The following is a 22,492-nucleotide window of genomic DNA, read 5'->3' on the forward strand; positions in this document are numbered from 1 at the left end:
TTGATCAGCTCTTTTGTTCGAAAAATTGTTTCAAACAATATGAGAAGCCCACCAGCGGCCGAGCGGTAAAAGCCGTTGAACACTGGTAGTTCTGTCCGGGGTTCGAATCCCGGCGAACGGGCTGGCTGCATGGGCGTTTTCGTGGTTTTCCCCATGTGTAACGTGGATACGAGCCAGTTTCCCTTAAAAAGACCTCCACGGGGCATCCCTCCCTTTCCGTGTAGTGCCTAAGGGCGAAGCACGTAATAAAAAAAAAAAAATGAGAATTATATTACTCAACAAGGAAATTCTAACTGTGATTTAAATTATTTCTGAGCTATTTATAGTTATATATGCACTAACTTACTTCACTGATATGCCTCGTCTCTTGACTTTGGAAATTGACGTACACAATACCACCAGTTACTGTAAGCAGGACTGCGTAAATGCAACTGTAAATGCCTGTCATATTTCTCCTAAAAGAAATGCAATTACGTAAGGAATGAAATTTAAGGACAGCTTTTGGGATATTTACGTTATTTAACCTTACAGCTAGCGCGTATGCTAAAAAATTTACGACAAATTCTGTTTTTAAATGTACATTTTTTGTATATCGAAGCTGAGACGTCTGAAGGTCATTTCTATTCTTCCTTTCTACCCTTCCTCACATCATGGAATGTGCCAACTGGAAGTGACTTGACTTTTCTTTATTTGTTTTGAACTTTTGTGCTAAGTGGCAGCTTTTTCTTAAAAGTTAAGACACGCGCTTGGTCGTGGGTGAAAATTCGGAAAATATTTTTTTTCTCAAATATTTTGTAATTTTGTGTTATTAATTGCCGTGTATTATTTTAATTTGTATACATTTGGTTCTGTAATTTTTATATCGGTTTTCATGGCAAAAAAAAATATGTGTAACCAGCTGATTTTGCTCGCATTCTTCAAGAATTATCTGATGAAGAAAAGAAAGACAAGGTAACCTTTGGAGAACAACAGCGATTTCCATTCCTTATTTTCTTTTATTTCTATTTTTTAGAAATAAATAAAAATATTAAAGTTAGTTTAAAGTGCACTTTTGTAACCGGTAAGAAGTAAATTTCCTTGCAGAAGTAAGTTATGCTAAACTTACTTTTTTCCTACAAATGTGTGTGTGTTTTCCTTTTTTATTTGTCTATACTTGCCTTTGATGAATATTAAAATTAGATTCGATTTTAAAATATAATTATTAAATAATAAATTTAAAATTTTCTATAATAAAATACATCATTGCACTTCCAACTCACTAACATAAGAACTTAAAAATAATTTACTTATATTTGAATGTGATATCATTTGTATTTAAGATTAATATTTTATTTCTTAACAAATTTTTTATCAATATTCACTCATTTCTGTCGTTTTTCGTGCTCAAAACGGTAAAATAACGGATGTCGTAAAAAATACGACGCGCGCGTGCTGGAAGGTGCTGGTGCTAAGGTTTATATGCCTTTGCTCTAATAGTGAAAAATCTGCATGCTTCAGCATGAATGAAAAGAATCCTAAAAACGATCGTTTACTAATAAAGCCCCGTTTATTATTATTAAATGGTAGTGCAATTTTAGACATCTTTAGATATTTTCTCATAATGCTGTTATTGTATTCCTGAATTCTTTCGATTTCATAAACAAATTTATCTATTATTGTGTATATGCGAGCAAACATATATAAAAAATTAAACAGCACTTTTAAATTTTAATTGTCAGTATTTGTAAGTAATGCTACTTATTAAACTGGCATAATATTAAGTAGGCTATCTTTTATGCAGTAAAATAAACTATGTATCTACTGAAAGAATTATGCATTTTATGGCAGGCATATCGGTTATAAAGCGTAGCTGTACAATAGAATAAAAACTATAGCATTAAAGCTATAGCAATAAAAATAAAAATAAAAAAATCTGAAATGCTTCAAATTTTAAATTACGTAGAAAAGGGCGTTTTTTTAACGTTTTGTTTGTTACCTTTATTTATTAAATATCATGTTCTTTGCACTTAAACCATAAAATTTAGTTCAATAGCAATGTCGCAAAATAATTTTAAAATGAGCATATCTTTAGAATTTCCGATACACAGTTCGTTAACGTTTTATAAAATATCAAATCGATAATAAAACAAATTCCAAATTTGAAATTTGGGATTTCAGATGCCCATATTCGCAGTAGGATTACGTCATTCGAAATTGGATGGGTCTAGATACCGTTGTTTTATCGCAATGCGAGAAATATACCTACATTTATGCAGATTTTTCAGTATTTAATTTCTTCAAATATAATGCAGGTCTCTAACATTTTGTGGCAACAGTTTGAAAAGTGAACCGACATTTATAGGAGTCCGACGCAAAATGGCAAAACGAAAGTATTTAATTTTTAATTAGTCCTTCGGGAACTCAAATCCCTTTGGACTAACAATAAACTATATATCTACGTACTGTGCATTATAGATACAATATGTATTTTATGGCAGGCATATCGTTTATAAAGAGTAGCTGTGTAATAGAATAAAAACAATTCATAGTAGCATAAAAACTATTCTGCAGCAAATTTAGCAGTTTTAGGGTAAGTGTAGATATGGGTTTCGAATTTTTAGAGTTATTAAGGTATCGTTTAGTGCGTAGAGTAAACTTTAAGGTACCCCTTGTATTATGGCGAAGTTGTTGTTTGATTTATCGCCAAGTTGTTATTTCATTTATGGTAGCCTTAGTAGTTGAATGTTATGGAAACCCTATACTTAGTAGTCATTATAAGTGTCCTGTATGTAGGAAGGATATGCGTCTAGTCGAACATAAAAACCGTTTAGATGGATTTGAATGAGTTTGTAGGAAGAAAGGTTCAGATGGTCACTATGTGAAGCGTTCGATCAGAAAGAGTACCTGGTTTGAAAAAAGTCATTTGAGTATGATTGATATTTTGATTTTTACGTGGCTTTGGGTGTACGAAGCGAACTCGAAAATCGTGGTAAGTGAATACTTGCTTTTGGTAGTGCTTAAATGTATAACATGTTTTTCCTTTTTTATGTTATTTTATTGTTTGGTTTGAAATGTATTTTATTGAGATTATGTATTTTTTGTTTGCCTATATGGTAGAATTTGGTGCTTCTTTCACTTTTTAAGTGAAAATATATCGATGTGTACATGGACAAAGTAAAGGGAGTGCGCAATGGAAGTTTGTGCAATTCTGTGATTTTTTTTTTAAGTGAAAAATAGTTCGACGTGTACATGGATAAAGTTAAAAGAGTGTGCAATGCCATTTTTGTGTAATTCGGGGATTTTTTTTAAAGTGAAAATAGGTCGACGTGTACATGGATACCGAGTTTGTGCAACAGTTTGTCTTGTTATTTTGGCTTTGTGTGTCGGCGATTTTTGCGCCAAAAATCGCCGACACACAAAGGATCGCCTCTTCAAAAGGCAAAAATCGCCTCTTCGCAAGCCAAAATAACGAGTCAAAGAATTGCACAAAATCCATATACCGCCAAAAATCTCCAAGTTTCGCCAAGGGGTACCTTAAACTATACTTTTACCCGTTTAGTTTATTAAGAAGTTATTTTATGTTAATTCGCCTTCTTATCTTTTTGGTTTCTCATTTTCCTGTTAGAATGTACATTTCTATCTCGCGGGATATTCAAACGAGTTAGAAAGGAGCTAGTGTTTAAAAGAAGGTTTCAGAGGGTAGAAGAGCGTGTTCTGCCTGTTGAAGGCCACGTTGCTAATTTAGATTCTCCCAAGAGAAGCATTCTGCGGCTTTGCGTTATTATCGCCATTAGGTTTGTCACGCCGATTTTTAGGTCAGAGCCAACTTGCACGTTACTATAATTGTGTAGTCGTTAGGCTAACTATTACTTAATTAAGTCAAATTCTTTATTTAAGCCATAACTATTGGCTATATTTTGAAAGCATGATTGCTGCCTTTTATTAACTTTTATTTGAGTCAAATATAATGGTCATTGAATACTTTTCCCCGTTTCTGGGCTATTTTCCAAGACAGTGATAATTCACTTCAAACATTTCGTACATTTTATGCTTCCAGAGAACACCAGACGTTATGAGATCATACTTGGAAGACAATAAAGTAATAGTTAATTGATGGTCACCCTTACCTATCATCGTAGGAGCACAATCTCAGTACTACCTCATATTTACGTTAGAATTCTCTAGAGTTTTAATGATAATTGATTCAATATTCTTAAGCATACTAGTTGAATATTTACGTGTCTAGTGCTGATTGGATGAAATTTTTTAAAATTAGTAATTTTGCGCCAAGCTTGATTATCAATGAACGTTAGGCAACAGCTTTTAATACTATGAGTGCTGTAACGGGACATATTTCTGTCCAAATTTAAACCAAATTCCAATTTTAAAACCTTGACCGTTGATTACATGAATATTTTAGGACACTTACACAATTTATGATCAATAAAATTATCACATAGAAGGTCAATTTAATTATATATTTTATTATGTCTTTTCATGGGGGGATTTTGAGGGATATTGCGTAAATGAAAGAGTTCATATTGATGAAGCATAAGTTAAAAAGATTGTATTTGCAGTAGTAAGCTAGGCTAATCTTTGGAATATGGTAACAGGTAGTTTGGCGACATTTTCGTAAGGCGATAGAGGTTACTAGCTAGGACTTTAGCAGTGTACATGGATAAAGTCAAGAGTGTGCGCAATGCCATTTTTGTGCCATTCTGGGATGTTCTTTTAAGTGAAAATAGGTCGACGTGTATGTACATGGATACCGTGTATGTGGAATCCTTAAAAACGCGGCAAGCAGTTTGTGATTCTGCACTTTCTCCCAATTTCACACCTAATCTTCGTCATGATTAAGCACTTTTGTTCCATAAAAGTTCTAGCATAAGCGTAATTCGGCTAGCAGATTGTTGGGAAAAAAAAAAAAAAAAAAAAAAAAAATCCGAAATGTTTCAGATTTTAAATTACGTCCGAAGGGGCGTTTTTTAACATTTTGTGTGTTACCTTTCTTTATTAAATATCATGTTCCCCGCACTTAAACCATAAGATCCAGTGCAACAGCAATATCGCAAAATAGTTTTAAAACGAGCATATCTTTAGAATTTCCGATACAGAGACTCACGCGCTGGAGATAAAAATGTTTTTCTGCACAACGTTGCCATTGCTCGCTTTCAAATCCTTGAATTGTTAATCAAAAATTCGTCAAAGTTTTAAAAAATAGGAAATCGATCATAAAACAAATTTCAAATTTCAAATTTGGTCTTCCACATGCTCATATTCGTTGGAGGATTACGTTATTCAAAATTCGATGACTCTATGTACCGTTGTTTTATCACAATACGAGAAATATACATACATTTATGCAGATTTTTCATTATTTAATTTCTTCAAATATAATGCAGGACTCTAACATTTTGTGGCAACAGTTTGAAAAGTGAACCGACATTTATGAGTCCGACGCAAAATGCCCAAAACGAAACTAATAGTCCTTCGGGATTCAAATCCCTTTGGACTAAAAACATGCCTTTACTTCTTGAAAACAAAATGGCGTCCAAAACAAAACTAGCACGTTGCTGTAGCAGGGTTGGTCGCCAAATTTTCGCCAAAAAATCGCCATGTTACCATAATCCAAAGATTAACCTAAGCTATTACGAACAATTTGTTGCAGTAGATTCCAGCATTAAATTAGTTTGTGTAGTACATAATTACTTAAAAAATACTAGAAAATAAATTTAAAAAAAAACACATATTACCTGAGAAGTTTTGTTTTTTCTTCATCTGCCATCTCCGAATAAGTATCAATACCATACATACTATCTTCTGGACTCGGAATCCGCTGCTTAGTGATGCTAGCATCTGTGCTTTTCCGCCGATTTGCGAATGTTATATCTGTGTTGTTTGCGTAAGTTGGAACATTTTCGGAGATACTACTAATCGTGCTATTGATCATGCTGTTTCTCGGTGTGCCAAACTCGGAAGAAGAAGGATGAAAAGTGAAACTGTTGCCACTGTCTGCATTGTCCTCGTCGTTTTTATCTGGTGGTCCTTTTCCGCTGTCCGAGGAGTCGCCGTTGCTGCTGCTGCTGCTACTGAACGTGCTAGAGGGACGGACGGGAATGTTTGTGACAGGAAACTCGTTCATCTAAATTACAAAAGCATCTAATTAGTTTTGCTAGTGAAACCGAACATTCGTACAACATACGACACATTTCTTTAAATTTTTGTTATTACAATTAGAGGTAGACATTCTGTGTACATTTTAGGAAGACTATTAGAGAAAAGGATGAGATTGAAGAAAGATTTCATGGAAAATAAATAAATAAATAAATAAATAAATAAATAAATAAAAAAAAAAAAAAAAAAAGAATTGTTATACTACACAGATCCGAACTCGGGACTTTCAGAATGCTGGATCGATATGCTGTGCGTTTCACTACAAGAGTACATGTGAGATACGTATTAATTTTACAACTTTCTGCCATAATTCATGAAAAAAAATCTGATGTGTACACCACATGACTTCCTTGTATGGAATATTAAATTACACGCATTTTTTTTTTTTTTTTTTTGCATTTCATTTAAACTTATTGGATTGATTTAAATCTACTCCGTCGTTAGCGCATAAACTATAATTGAATAAATGAATTCTTTAAAATTCACTATATTTGTTTACCATAGCGATACTCTGGCGCTAGGTTCACTTAACAGCGTTACATCTCATTCATTTTGTAACTCTGAATGCACAAAATTTATATCATCTTATAAGGTATTTCTCCCACTTTCCTAGCGTCCTTCGTGGTGTAGTTGTTCAGCACTCTGAGCCGGTATTCCAGAGGTCCGTGGTTCGATTCCCGGCGAAGGTGGTTGCAGATTTATCATCTTGCCTGCTTCCAATTAACCTAATGACTCTACAAGTGGCGCCCGAACTAAAAGGATTGTGGATGATGATTCTCCGCACCCAGGATTTGGCGACTAGGTCCCCTAAAACCCTAGTCGCCCTTTAAAAAGGGGAGTATATAAGGTATTTCTCTCTCTTTCCTAGCGTCTTTCGTGGTGCAGTGGTTTAGCACGCTGGGCCGGTAATCCAGATTCCCGGCAAAGGCGGTTGCATATTTTTCATCTTTTCTGCTTCGAATTAACCTAATGACTCTACAATCTGAGGAATTATGTAATCGTTGCCACATGTTATATTCAATATTCAAATACTATAATAAATCTAAAACGATGTATAAAAGAAATTAAACAAACAAAAAAAGAAACCGTTTTTCACAGACGATTCAGTATTTCTCATTCAATTAATTCAATGCTCACTTCACGACAAGGCCAAAAATACAAAAAACTCTAAATATTTGTATTAAAAATTACGAAGTAAATCTTAAACACTTATTTCCTCGAATAAATTCAAGAATGGATAAAGCATGATTTAATTCACAATAATAAAAGAAGGCGTTATTTTTGTTGTTGCGAAGCTTAGTCTCTCTAGATTGGCAACAAATCCATTATTCTGCTAAGTTTCAGATGCAAACGAACATGTCTGCTACAGTAAAAATAATTAGGCTTAGTCGCACTTAAACAACTTTCAAATTGTTGATAATTCTACAAATATTGGATGTAGATTTACTAAAGGTATAAAAACCTTAACCGGAAGATAAGAAAAAGATAATTCAATCATTTTTAAAGTAAAAAATGCACAATTTAAAAACATGTAAGAATAAAGAAACTGAGATCACTGAGCCGAGTAACAGAGGGGATATATATATAAAATTCTATTTCTAGTGAGGCGAATTGCAACTAAAATAGGAGGTGCACATCTACATGCTATAGCTGTCCTATATACAAAATTTCAATGTTCTGAGGCTATTCGTTTTTTAAGTTATGCGATATACATACACACATACATACATACGTACGCACAGACGGCACGAAAACTCCTCTTCAGAATTCATTTCAAATCAGTTTTATAATTTTTTTTGGGAAAAAAAGAGTCCTTTATACTGTTCTTACGTTCAGATGCTATGCAAAAACATCGTTAAATTGCATTCGATAGCTGTCAAAATGGATATTTTCTTTGAAATATGATACTCGAAGACTTTCGAGGGGAAAATTATGCAAATTATTTAATTTCCGAAGGACGCGTTTACAGTAAGAATATAAAAAAATGAAAAGTAGTCACGTATAATCTACAAGTAACTATCGCAATATTATTTCTTTGAAAGAAACCTACATTCGAGTAAGAATACATAGAGTATTAACATTGAATAATCTAATAAGTCATCTACATTTCTACTTCTTTCTAACTAGAATCTCGTTTAGGCTAATCTTTAGAATATGGTGTGGGTGTGTGTGATTATGGCAAAGCCTCGAGGGCTATCTGTTTAAGGGGAGGGATGCCTTCGTGGAGGACTTTCTAAGGGAAACTGGCTCGTATACACGTTACACATGGGGAAAACCACGAAAACGCCCATGCAGCCAGCCCGTTCGCGGGATTCGAACCTCGGACCGAACTACCAGTGTTCAGCGACTTTACCGCTCGGCCGCTGGTGGGCTCCTTTAGAATATGGTAACAGGTAGTTTGGCGACATTTTGGTAACGTGGTAAAGGTTACTAGCTAAGACTTTAGCAATAATTTGAGAAGTACACAGTTCGAATGACAAATTATTTTGTCTCAGAGAAATGAGAGATCATGAGACATGTCATGTGACATTTTCCGGAAAAATTCCGATCGTGATTTTAGTTAATAAGCACTTAGAAACAATTTCGCTGCTAAAGTGCAGAATCGCCCACTTATTTGTTTGGCGCTTTTTACAAGAGTAAGAAGAATTGGATTTTTGTCAATTTTCTTTGACTTTTTAAGTGAAAATAGGTCGATGTGTACATAGATAATGTGAAGAGTGTGCGCAATGCCATTTTTGTGCAATTCTGGGATTTTTTTAAAGTGAAAATAGGTCGACGTGTACATGGATACCGTGTATGTGCAGTTCTTAAAAACGCGGAAAGCAGGTTGCGATTCTGCACTTTCTCCCAATTTCGCACCTAATCTTCGTCATGATTAAGCATTTTTGTTCCATAGAAGTTCTAGTATAAGCGTAATTCGGCTAGCAGATTGTTGGAAAAAATGTTGAGTAAAAAAAAAAAAAAAAAAAAAGTGCCTTTACTTCGTGAAAACAAAATGGCGCCCAAAACAAAACTAACAGGCTGCTGTAGCAGGGTTGGTCGCCATATTTTCGCCAAAAAATCGCCAAGTTACCATAATGTAAAGATTCACCTTGTTTGTTCTTATTTTTGATTTTTATTCTACTCCTTAGATTTATTATGTATTATGTATGGTATCATCCATACATAATACATAATTAGAGAAGGTGAATGTGCAGCAGACTCACCCAAATCATAGATTGAATGTAAGTTCGCTGTTTATACTCATTATAGAAAATAAAATAGGTATGTTTGCTTCGCTGTAATTGGCCGGTCCTTGTATTAGGCGGGCATAAGGCTCAACAGTTAGAAGGGCGTATAGGGCTTGTTCGGCGTGACCTTTGCAGGTAGTTTGTTAGTAAGAATGAAAATAATCACTGCGTGGACGAATCCATTTTATAAATTTAGGGAAACTTTACCTCTGAACGCATTGAGGAAAGAGAAAATTACGCGGACATTTTTTTAAAATTTAAGAACCAGCTTTAAAAAGCTATGAACGAGGAAATGCAGTAATTACTCAGAATGCTAATTACAATGAAGTTTCAGATTCAATAACAGTGTTCTAATACGTGCTGATTTGAACGACACAGTAGTTTAAGCAAACCAACATCTTGGCCCTCGTTTAGCTTCTCTTCCCTTTTTATACTCCTGGAAAGAGAATTTATCTTTTTGGAAATTAATTGAAAAGAAAAAAAATATACACTGCTTCCATAAAAAACATCAGGTGACCTTTAGTTTCCCAGTTGTTGGTCGTAGACGTACACTTTCATCTACGAAAATGTTTTAGTACCCCTAAATAATTGTGTTTTGGTATTTTTAAATTTTAAAGACAAATTTTGTAAGAATTACTAACTTTTTATATCGTCATCCGGTTCTCTGTAGTTTTATTCAATAAAATTTTATACTCATTATAGAAAATAAAATAGGAAAGTCTTCATTTCCCTACATCAAAAATTAACCGAGATGTTTTATTAAAATGTTTGAGAATCAATCAAAAATTGATTATTAGATAGCCAGCTCTTATGCAATCAATACTAAACCTACAGTTTAAAACAACTTCTTGTTGTCTTCTAAGCCTATATTTTACTTACATGGAAAACATTTATTTTATCTATAAGAGAATACTTCCTCAATATTTTTATGGTAATTACAACCATGGTAATTCATTTAGGAAAATACCTACATACATATGCATAAAAATTTGTTCATTTTTTGTAATGTTAAAAGATGGCAAATTATTTTGGATTATTTTTTGTGTACTACATGGTAAGCCATTTTATATTTCCTATTCAGAATATAATTTATCTTAATAAATATTTGTGCAATAAGTTTTGAATAAAATATCTATTTTTATATTTTATACTATAACATAAAATGGCCAATGCCCGCCACCCAAAAAATCTGAAAGCTTTCAGAATTTTTAATTATGCTTAAAGGGGCGTTACACGTTTCGAGGGCATTTAGGTTAAAACTCCTTTGGGGTAGAAATATTTAAAAGCAGCATATCTTTAAAATTTCCCACAGTCAGTCTCGCGTGCTGGAGATAAAAATGTTTTATTCCGTATCGTGTTGCCACTGATCGCTTTGAAATTGTTGACTTTTTTTAATCAAAAATTCGTTAAAGTTTTACAATATATGAAGTAGATGATAAAACTAATTGGAAAGTCAAAATTTGGGCTTCCAGATGTCCATATTCGAACGAAGGATTACGTTATTCAAAATTTGATGGCTACCGTTGTTTTTTCAGAATGCAAGAAACATGTATACATTTCATGCAAATTCTTCATTATTTAATTGCTTTAAATATAATATAGGGCGATAATATTTGGCGGCAACAAATTGAAAAGGATTTCAACTCTTTTAATGAATCCGCGCAAAATGCCATTTCGAGAATAATAGCCATTCTGGGGTTAAAAAAATACTATTTGCTATTATATACACATCCAACATTTTTTTTTTTTTTTTTTTGGAAAAAATTACCAGTAAATTACCCGTAAACAGATTTTAATTGGAAGTTTAGACGAATTACCTATAACTGGCTAAATTTGCAATCCGTAGTTACTATTAGAAATAAAGAATGTTGATTGGGTCACATGCTATTACGTTTTCATCATTACTCTATACAGTTTTTATCTAATCAAACATTCATGGAAACATATATGTAATAATAAAATTCCATAGTCAAGAATACACTTAAAATTCTAACTGTATGTTCTTTTCATTTTTAATGGCGACGTTCTCTTATTTGAAAGTACGTGGAATTAAATGCACAGCCTCGTAGTCAAGTTGTTTTTCCCGGTTTTTCTTAAATGTCACGATGCAGTAAACTTCATACAAAAAGTTATTAGTAATTCTTTTTTATTTACTCCGGATATCTGATTTTTGTAACTGCTATTTCTCCTGAAATATAATAAATGGATCCTGTTTTTTAAATTTATCGTCTGATAATTTAAGTTACGACTACATTTATGATTCTTCAGCATTCTATTTATTCCGGACAAAAGCTGGTACATCACATATATATATAATATTATATCTTGAATATAATGCTCAGATCAACATGCATATTCTAGAGTTAGAGACCCAATGAAAATTGAATGCTTTGAAAAGTTAATTATAAATGTATTCATTTCACGAGAGAAAAATTCATTTGTAGAAAACAATAAATGTGTTTTGAAAAAAGAATTCTTTTTTGTGAAACGAAGTTGCTAATCAAATATTAGGAATTTCTAGTGATTAAATTAAATATTAGTAACTTTTAGCAATTTTGCGTGTTAGAAAAGAAACAGGAAAAGTTTATTTTTTAAATTACATTTGTATTAAAATATATAAGTTTATAAGGTATTTCTTCCGCCTTCCTAGCGTGTCTTCGTGGTGTAGTGGTTCTGCAGGCTAGGCCGGTATTCCAGAGGTTTGTGGTTCGATTCCCGGCGAAGGCGATGCTAATTTTTCATCTCTCCGGCTTCCGAAAAATACCTAATGTCTCTACAAGTTAATTAAATATACAGTGTCTCAAAAAAGTGATGGGACACTTGTGCTTTACAAAAGGAAACTGCAATAAAATAAATTTAAAAAACATGTAAAATTTTTTGTGGGTGTGTTTCATACTTAAATTTAGTAACAATTGTTACATAACATACATTTTCTCAAAATATTAAAATATTAATTTAATAAAAATACAATTGTTTAGAACGGAGCAGAAAATGGCTCACTTAAGTGATGGGACACTTACTTTTCCATCAAATATTTATCCAAAAATTTTACTTTTTAAAAGGTTTTAACATTTTGTTGGATTTCCTTTTACTTTTAAAACATGATTTAATCTTCTTGGGATGGATTCGACTAATTTTTTTTTGTGATTTCTGGAGTGATTTTACCCCATTCTTCTTGAAGCACCGATTTTAATTGTTGTTTTGAAGAAATGGTGTGTTTGCGAATTCTTGATTTCAATTCTTGCCAAATATTTTCTATGGGATTTAATTGTGGAGATTGTGGAGATGTTTTTATTATTTCAGGACAGTTATACAGCAGCCAGAGTCTAACGTTCAGAGCACTGTGCTTGGGGTCATTGTCCTCGTAGAATTTAAAATTGTTATGAAGGTTCAATTTTCGTGCTGAAGATTTCAAATTTTGATTTAAAATGTCAATATACTTGTACTGATCCATTATACTGTCAATAAAAACAAGATTACCAACTCCAGCGGACGACATACACCCCCATACCATAACTCCTCCTCCACCATGTTTTACTGTTGGCACCAAGTTCTGTTTGCGAAATTCTTCCCTGGGTTTTCTCCACACCAAGATTCTACCGTCAGAACCAAATATATTAAATTTACTCTCATCAGCAAATATAACTTCATTCCAGTAATCAGAATTCTTATTTATATTGGATTTTGCGAAAGCCTGTCGGAGTTTTCTATTCTTTTCACTTACGAAGAATTTTTTCCTGGCTGCTTTACCGTGATATCCAGTAGATCGAATTACTCTTCTAATAGTCTCAAAATTAACAATTACTCCATATAATGCTTTTAAATCAGCTGCAACTTTAGGAGCACTCATTCTTGGATTTTTTTAAAATATTTCGAACGATAATTCGCTTTATTCCATTGGATAGCTTTGATGGTCGGCCAGGTCTTCTTTTATCCTGAATCATATGATTCTTTTTATATCATTTAATGATATTGAAAACTGTTGAATGACTGAAGTTAACTGTTTCAGTAGTTTCTCTAATAGATTTTCCACGTTCAATATGCAAATTAATAACTAATTTTCGAATTCCAGGCAAAGTTTCTTTTCGTTTAGCATTCATGGCTGCAAAGAGCTAATAAACACAAAAATTCCAAAACAAACTGGAGAGAAATACTGCAGACGATTTTATAAATTATTGGCAATTGCTTTTGAGTAAAAATAAATACCCCAAAAGATATTTTTATTGCTTACTTCAGACGATTTTTGTTGCATAGTACGTAGTGTCCCATCACTTAAGTGAGCCATTTTCTGCTCCGTTCTAAACAATTTTATTTTTATGAAATTAATATTCTAATATTTTGAGAAAATGTATGTTATGTAATAATTGTTACTAAATTTAAGTATGAAACACACCCACCAAAAAGTTTACATGTTTTTTAAATTTATTTTATTGCAGTTTCCTTTTGTAAAGCACAAGCGTCCCATCACTTTTTTGAGACACTGTATTATACATAAACAAAATTCATTGTAAACTGAAATGAGATGTTTAAATCATGGCATTGAATCATGTATTTTAACTAGGTAGCAATTTTATTGCGCTTCAAATTTTTCTTTCGCGAATTTTCGAGGGTATCACAATTATTAAATAAATTCACTGATTTCAGATGCTTTCTCACCATTTTAAAATGTTTGTTGGAACTGTTGGATTGTTTTTCATATTTAAGAAACTTTAATACGTCCTGAGGGAAAAATATAGTGCAACTAATCCTAGACCAATATTAAAAAATATTAAAAATAACACATCCTCCACCAATATTAAAAAATTGTTAAACTTGAACTCGCTTATTTTGATTTTGGTCGCGTTCCTGAGCAAAATGAAATTACCATCCGTTATTTATTCGTAGTTGTAGATAATGTGAATGCCAAAGTATAGGATCTTTCATGTACTATAAGTAAATGCTTAGCTATAAGTAGTATTAGGCTTTTCGGTTCTATAAGTAGTGCTATGATTTTTGCACAATTATTAGCATGGACTCTAAACTTTGAAATGCTTGCGAAATTTTCATCAACTGCCTCACCTTTTCCCTCATTAACCCTTTCCGGAACGATACCTTTTAAAGACGGAGTTTTAATAAAAAAAAAAAAAAAAAAAAAAAAAAAAAAAAAAAAAAAAAATGTAGGCAGTCTAATTAGGCCTAGAGGAGCACACAAGTAAAATTTTGTGAAGATAGCACTAATCGTTTTAATTCTGTGGGTGTGCCCAAAGTGGGCACACTGATTGAATAGAGCTTCGAAAAGAGTGCTGAAACGAGCATTATTGTCAATGAAATGACCGATGAGATGCGGAGAAACAAAGACTACAGACTCTCAGTTGTCCTAGATGATTGGTGAGCCCGGTCTGGGCACACCTAGGGTTCGCCGTTTGAGTTTAGGCAAGATTTCAAGGTAAAAATTTAAAACTAATATAGAATAAGGAGATCAGCCAAAAAAAAAATAACATAGAAATTTCTTTTCAAACAATTCCTTTTATAGCCTTAAAAAAAAATCTGGAAGATTTGTTTGAAAAATGAGGGTCTTAAAACTAAACATGGCTAAAATATATGGACTTGTTTGTGTCGAGCTGCCATCTGCTATAAATAAAAAAGGTTCAGAGTAACCTATAGTAACCTATAAATCCTTTTTCATTCAATTTTTCTGTGCGTACAGAAGGAAATTTTTAGGTGTGTCCAGACCGGATACATTGTGCCGCAAAGGGTTAAAACTGTTAAAAATTACAAAGTTAAAAAGAGCTAAATTTTCAGATTTTCTATTACGCCTAAAGGGGCGTTTTTTTAACGTTGCGTGCGTTACCTTTATTTATTAAATATCATATTCTATGAACTTAAAATATAAAATTCCTTTCAGCCGTAATATCACAAAATAATTTAAAAGAGCAGATCTTTAGAACATCCGATACACAGTCACGCGCGCTGAAGATAATTTTTTTTTTCATACAGTGTTGCCATTGGTCGCTTTATAATCGTTTGTTTATCAAAACGTTTACAAAATATCAAATAGATAATAAAACAAATTCCAAATTTGGGCTTTCAGATGCCCATATTCGGGCAGAAACATACGTTATTCAAATTTTGATGGCTCTAGGTGCCGTTGTTTTATTACTATTCGAGAAATATACATACATTTATGCAGATTCTTCATTATTTAATTTTTTTAAATATAACACAGGGCGATAATATTTGGTGGCGACAATTTGAAAAGTGAACCGACATTCATAGTGAATGAACGCAAAATGCCAAAACGAAATTAATAGCCCTTCTGGGCAAATTGAGCAAGAGTTTTATATATTTCAAGGGAATAAATAATAAGTGAATGTACAATATCAGTAGAAAAACAATACGATCGCATTAAAATTTTAAGTTTTCTATAGGCTATATTTTTACATTAGAGACCAGAAATAAAAGAATACTTACTTTTCAAAGGAATTTCTACAGTAGACGTTAATAACGAATGATGCTACGCACTGATTTAACTTATTGCGTAGAATGCGTAGAATGAAGAATGAAGAATATTGCGTAGAATGAAGTTCTCTCTTTTCCCGAATGTGTTTTCGTTTTTTACTCGCTAAAGATTCTACTCAATTCAAAAATGACATTTTCTTAACTCACTTTGATAGGTTTACATATTCTTTGAATTAAAATGCTAGAAAAGTATTAATTAAATTTTCCAATTTTCATGAAAAATTTTTTGCGGGTTTCTTGCTTAAGAAATTATTACCGTCTTCTGTGTTCTTAGAAAAGAAGAAAGAGAAATCTGGGTTGCATTTACTCAACAGTAAGAAGTACGTCCAAAAATTGTAAAATTAAAAGATGTTCGTCATCTTTGCAGAATTCTATTAGTGCAGAAGTGCAGTTATGGGCGAAGGTCGTCATCATTGTTTCCGGTGGAGAAGTGACTACGGTCTATCACTGCGATCATTGCTTCTCATCGATAAGCACGTCAGTATTAGTCTTTATTTTTTTCACAAATGCATGTACATTAATTCGTAATGTGACGCTAAACGAGGTATTTCATAACAAAATAACTCATGTCGTTGAAGATGGCCTGCTATTGCTGCAACATCAGGCTTCCGAAGAAGCTATTCATGAGTTGGATTAACAATAGAAATTTAGCTTAAAATACAGAAAGTATAATATTATTCGGAGTAGGCGTGAGAATTTCATTCCTGGGAATTAAAACTTCTAAGAAAATAAACGATTAACATTTTGTTTGCTTTATGCATCTACTCTTATGAAATACAATAGGCGGCTTATGTTAATTAGAAAAAACTCATAAATGTCTTAAGGAGGCGGAGAGGAAAATCAAAGATATTTTTAGAGAATAAAGATTATAATAAAAAAAAAATAAAATAAAATAAAAAAACACTGAAAGCTTTCAGATTTTACATTACGCACAAAGAGACTTTTTTAACCTTCTGTGTGTTACCTTTATTTGTTAAACGTTCTTTGCACTTAAACCATAAAATTCAATTCAACTGTAATATCGCAAAATAATTTTAAAATAATCTAATGCCTCTACAGTATTAAAGCTTAATTCTTTCAGTTTCGGAAGCGTTTTTGTTAACTTTTGTCACGATTTAGAAAAAGACATATACTTGTCGTAAACATTTAAGTTGCCAAAGTGTAAAATATTTCTACAATACATTTAAAAGAATGGTTTCAGCAATTTGTGAGAAAATGTACAGTAATAAAGTTCAAAAAATATTCTCTAAAATCAAGCTATGAAAATATGCACAAAAGCTTGATAAGTCAACGAACGAATTAGTTAAAAAATAAAATAAAATCTGAAAGCCCAAAGGGGCGTTCTTCTATCGTTTTGTGTGTTACCTTTAGTTGTTAAATATCATGTTCTTCGCACTTAAACCATAAAATTATATTCAACAGTGTTATCATAAAATAATTTAAAACAGCATATCTTTAGAATTTCTGAAACACAGTCTCGCGCTCTGAAGATAATTTTTTTTCCCCCATACAATTTTGCCATTGCTCACTTTGAAATCATTGAGTTTGTTAATAAAAAATTCGTTGAAGTGTTACAAAATATGAAATAGATGATAAAACAAATTTCAAATCCCAAATTAGGGCTTCCAGATGCCTATATTCGATAGAAGATTACATTACTCAAAATTTGATGGCTCTAAGTGCCGTTGTTTTATCACAATTCGAGAAACATACATACATTTATGCAGATTCTTCTTTATTTCATTTCTTTAAATATAATATTTGATGGCAACAATTTGAAAAGGGAACCGACATTTAAAATTTTGAACGCAAAATGCCAAAACGAAATTAATAGCCCTTCTGGACTAACGCTATTTGAGCTAATAAAAAATAACAACTACTATGGATATCATATTTAGATAATCACTTTCCAATCTTCAACAGAGTAGTAATTTATACTTTTTTTAGTTTACTACTTCACTTAGTTATCCTCCTCCCCCCGAAAAAAAATGCTCTTTCCTCATTGTTGAGAATTTAAAAATGCACACCCATTAAATATAACACTTATTATTCGGATTCCAAATATTGGAACTGGAGTTATCCGGATAGCTTCTAGATCAAACAAAATAAAAATAAAGTTAATGGATCACGTCTAATTGGGTTAAGTATTTCAAATTTTTTTTTTTAGCCGAAAGAGGCGTTAGACCCAAAGGGCTATTTGTCTGAAAATGGAATTTTGCATCATTTCACTTTTTGCGTTGATTCAGTTTTAAAACTGTTGCCACCAAATATTATCGCCATGTATCATATTTAAAAAAAATAATGAAGAATATGCATGAATGTTTCTCGCATCGTGAAAAAACAATGGTACCTAGAGCCATCCAGTTTTGAATAACGTAGTCCTCCAACCGAACATGGGCACTTGGAAGCCCACATTTTTAATTTCGAATTTGTTTTATTATCTATTTCAAATTTTGCAAAACTTTAACGAATTTTTGATTAATAAATTCAACGATTTCAAAGCGAGCAATGGCAATACTGTACGAAAAAAAAACATTTTTATCCCCAGCGCGCGAGACTGTGTATCGGAAATTCTAAAGATATGCTGTGCTGCTGTTTTTAAATATTTTGCGATACTGTTGAATTAAATTTTATGTGGTTTAAGTGCGAAAAAAATTATATTAAGTAAATAAAAGTAACACACAAAACGTTAAAGAAACGCCCCTTTGGGCATAATATAAAATCTCAAAACTTTCAATTTTTTGTTTTTGCGAAGATTTTGAACAGCTTTATTTTCGATGACGATATTTTGTACCACGATGTTTTAGAAGTATGATGTTTTCTCCTTGCTTTCTTTTTTCCTACGATGTTTTGTACCACGAAGTTTTCGTCTTGCGATGTTTTTCTACGCCTCGTTTTCCTACGCGATGTTTTTGCGGCGATGTTTTCGGCGGAGACCGTTATAATGAACTGTACTAATAGGTGTCTACGGAGTAAAATCTTTTGAGAATAACATCAAAACTACTGTGACTAAGAATCTGAGAGCTCAGGAATATGAAAATGCAAAAATTTGGAATACAGAAAATGATTTTGTCAAGAAACCAACAAAGTTTTTAAAAGATACGTAAAATGGTATGCTGGAGCAGGTTATAACACTTTATAAAATGCACGTGGAATCCTTTTGAACATATTTTCACAGGATATAAAGTTTCATTAAACTTATGTTAGTTGTTTATTTTAAGTTATTTTATTTTCGTTGTATTTAATTAGTGTTGTGGTTTAGATAAGGAAGATGGGATGAAAGTTTGCTCGGTAGCGTAGGACAGGGTTTCTTAAATTGTGGTCGCGAGACCTGCAGCCGGGGGGGGGATTGCCAAAAATTTTAGCAGTTTTGATATTTCTTTAAGTTATTATAATAATTTTACAGTTATCAAATATTTTTACACAATGTATCTGAAAATAGGTAAAGATAAGACAATACAAACAAAGAAAAAAATGAAAATGTTTCAGCGTGTTCTTTTTATAGTATAAACGTTCATTTTTCTTGCTTTGCACGTGACGCTGTCATTTCGTTTGTTACTTATTTAAAATTTTCACATTGTTCTATGTCTTAAAATTAAAGTTAATGACTTAAAACTGCAATAGTATATTACAGTACGAGTGAAAAAATCGAGAGTTTCACTCACGCATGTGTCGGATTTGCGCAGTATTTGCAGAGTCCCACAAAACTTTTGTAAATATTATGAGGTCCTGGGGGTCGCGAAAAAATCTCAGTAATAAAAATGGGTCGCGGCTGAAAAAGTTTAAAAAACCCTGATCTAGCAGATTAGACTAGTATTTAGATTAAGCCAAAACTGTGTTTAGTCTTATAAGCTTCTTAAAAGTTCATGTAAGTGAAATATTACCTTTTTATATTACTTAAATCAAGAAAAAAGTTAAAACATTTTTAGAAATTACAAAAATCCCAGTTCTGCTCGGCCTATAAAGAAATGCAAGTGGTTCGGATAACTAAAATTCCAGCGGACTAGAGTTCTACCGCTAAAAGAATAATAAGACAAAGAAAAAACGTGTATGTAAATTAAAGTTGAATTCCACTTGACCTAGGTAGAAAAGCAAATGCTACAGATGATATCTGGAGCTCCAGATAACTCGAATTCGATTAGCTGGAATTGTATTGTAATACTAGAGTAATAAAATAAGTAAATTAGTAGTTAACAAGTTTAATGTATTCTATTTCGTCAAAAGAAAAGCAAGCGATTCGCATAACTGAAATTTCGCATATCTGGAGTTCAACTGCAAGTGAAGGGGAAAGAATATACACGATAAATGGAGTTTCAGATATCCGTTTTTCGGATAATCGTGTTCTATTGTAATAGCAAAGCAAGGGATAAAGGAAAGAATGTTTGTTAATTGCAATTCTCCCATTTCTGCAACGCAGCAAAACTCACTTACCTGTTCCTCTTCTGGAGATTCATCATCGAGCGCCTCTGGCATTTTACGTTGAATTTTTTTTCTCCCAAATACCGCAGAGAAAGAACCTTCTGCTCTTTGTTTACTTCGCAAATAATGTGACAAGTGTTCTTTCTCTGTTCTTCTCACTCGTTAGGCGATGTTTGCCGTAGCAAAGATTACAGTTTTCTTTTATACGATGATATCTAACAACACTGATAAGATTACCTAGAGTGATGAGTTAACACCAACTTAGAATAATTTTCAGTGTGTAAAAAGGTGATACAAGTCCATTGGCTTTTAATTTTATGACAGCAAACAAATTAAGTTGTGGTTGCAACAACTGATAATGTTAAAAATGTCGCTCGTTCGCTGTATTTGATTAACAAATTGAGGAAGGAGTTTAATGATCTATTGGCTAAGCTCTTTGGACTTACTGTTGGTCTAGTTGTCGACACAAGGTCATCGAAAAGAAATACCGGATTGTGAAATTATGTTATTCAAAAATATTAGACATACTGATAATATTCAAATTGTAAAAAGTTAAAGGAATGTTCTGAATATTCTTCTTGGCGTAGAAGGTTTCAATATTTGCACCATTTTTCGCACGGCAGACCACGAAACTGTACTGGATTACGTTCCAAATCTTCGTCCATAACTTCTGCAGTCTTCTATCATAAATACTGAAGACCATAAATCTTGTCAACTTGTCGTTGTTATGACCACTGCTAACATTTATTAGTTTTAAGTTTACTGGAGTCTACAATGCTTATCAACTTGTCATTGTTATGATTACTGTCAAAATTTATTAATTTTAAGTTTACTGGAGGCCATAAAGCCTTTCATCATACAACTGATCATCATAAATTTGAGATGGACTTTATTTTTATCATAGGTAGAACGAATCCTACATCACACAATTGCATCATTCCTGAAGTCATTCATCCTAGGTACTGGAGATCCTGAATCTTTTCATTCTGCAGTTGCCATGATTGCTACAGAACATTATCGCATGCGCTGGAAACATGAATTTTTACATGATATATAGAGTTTGGAAAAAGTGGAAAAAATGCTTAATTTCTTGAATCCGACACATAAGAACAATGGCAAAAAAGGAAACCTGGTAAAGATGTGAGGTTTTACAGCAAGTAACATGAAAAATTAACTATGCTCTTCTCGGGGGATTTGGACCATGGAACTTCCAGTGCTTTTGGACGTGTTCCCACTTATACCTCGACAGCACGCATAAAGGGAGTATGATAATTTCATTTAAGATTTTACTAACAAGAAAATCTTTTAATTAAAGCAAAATTAAAAACTATTTTTAAAGCAAAACAAATTAAAGAATAAGAAGAAATTTGAGAATTTTTTAAAATACAGTTATGTTTATTTAGAAGAGGCCAATGAAATTTATCAAAAGAAGAAAGCAATATAAATGAATTATCAAAATAAGAAAGCAATATAAATGAATTATCAAAAGAAGTAAATAATTAAAATTCTAAAGTCTTGAGATTAAATTCGAATGTAATTTCTTTCAGTATGAAAAACATATTTGATTAAGCTTTCAATTTTTTTATATTTTCCCCGAATTTTCGTCAAGCTTAGCACGTGTAAAGGAGAAGAAGAGGGGAGAATTACTTCAAGAGCTTACTTGAATGAATATTAATCAAGGAACGCTTAAGGGGACTCGTACACCTTAAAACCCATAAGATGTTCGAATAGGTGACTGTTGCAAGAATTGGGATAACTTATTTATTTTAAAAGCAATTACTACCAAATTTTTACAGCTGACTACATAATATAGCTGCTTTCTGAAACAGGAATCAGAATGTTTGTGTTGCCACAAATATTTTTATAATTTAATCCGCTTTGTGACAACATTTTTCGTCGTTTCCAACTTGCGCGCACAGTTTAAAACATTCTGTTACATAATTTAATTCCATATTTAATATATAGCTTTTATAACATTTGGAAACTACTGTAAACCTAAAATTCTAAAAATTTCATGTTAAATTTTTATTTTATTTTGAGTTGAGTGTATAAAATGTATTTTATTAAAAAATTTTTATTGCTTTCGTCCATAAAATTTTTCAATATTAAAATATTCATCAGATTGTTAGTTCAGTTAGAAAATAATGCCCACATAAAGAATTCCATCAAATTTCAAGTATGTACCATTAGCC

The 22,492-nt window shown here is 32.3% G+C and overlaps 1 protein-coding gene across 2 annotated transcripts in view; it reads right to left on the minus strand.

Moving 5' to 3' along the window:
* LOC118194506 (proton channel OtopLc-like) overlaps positions 1-22,492 on the minus strand; it is an 84,233-nt gene that overhangs the window by 18,499 nt on the left and 43,242 nt on the right. Inside the window, exons 1-3 of one of the 2 annotated variants that reach the window (XM_085824370.1) lie at positions 20,313-20,468; positions 5,733-6,121; positions 347-455 (exon numbers count right to left, since the gene is read on the minus strand). In XM_085824370.1, the coding sequence (XP_085680496.1) occupies positions 347-455; positions 5,733-6,121; positions 20,313-20,354 (540 nt within the window). In that variant the 5' untranslated portion in view covers positions 20,355-20,468. Of the gene's footprint in view, positions 1-346; positions 456-5,732; positions 6,122-20,312; positions 20,469-22,492 lie in introns of those variants that run through there. The other variant, XM_085824371.1, reaches the window with a different exon arrangement.

This window comes from Stegodyphus dumicola, chromosome 9 (assembly GCF_044657685.1).
Source record: "Stegodyphus dumicola isolate Sdum_Otavi_A_Nest chromosome 9, ASM4465768v1".
NCBI classification, from domain to species: Eukaryota; Metazoa; Arthropoda; class Arachnida; order Araneae; family Eresidae; genus Stegodyphus; species Stegodyphus dumicola.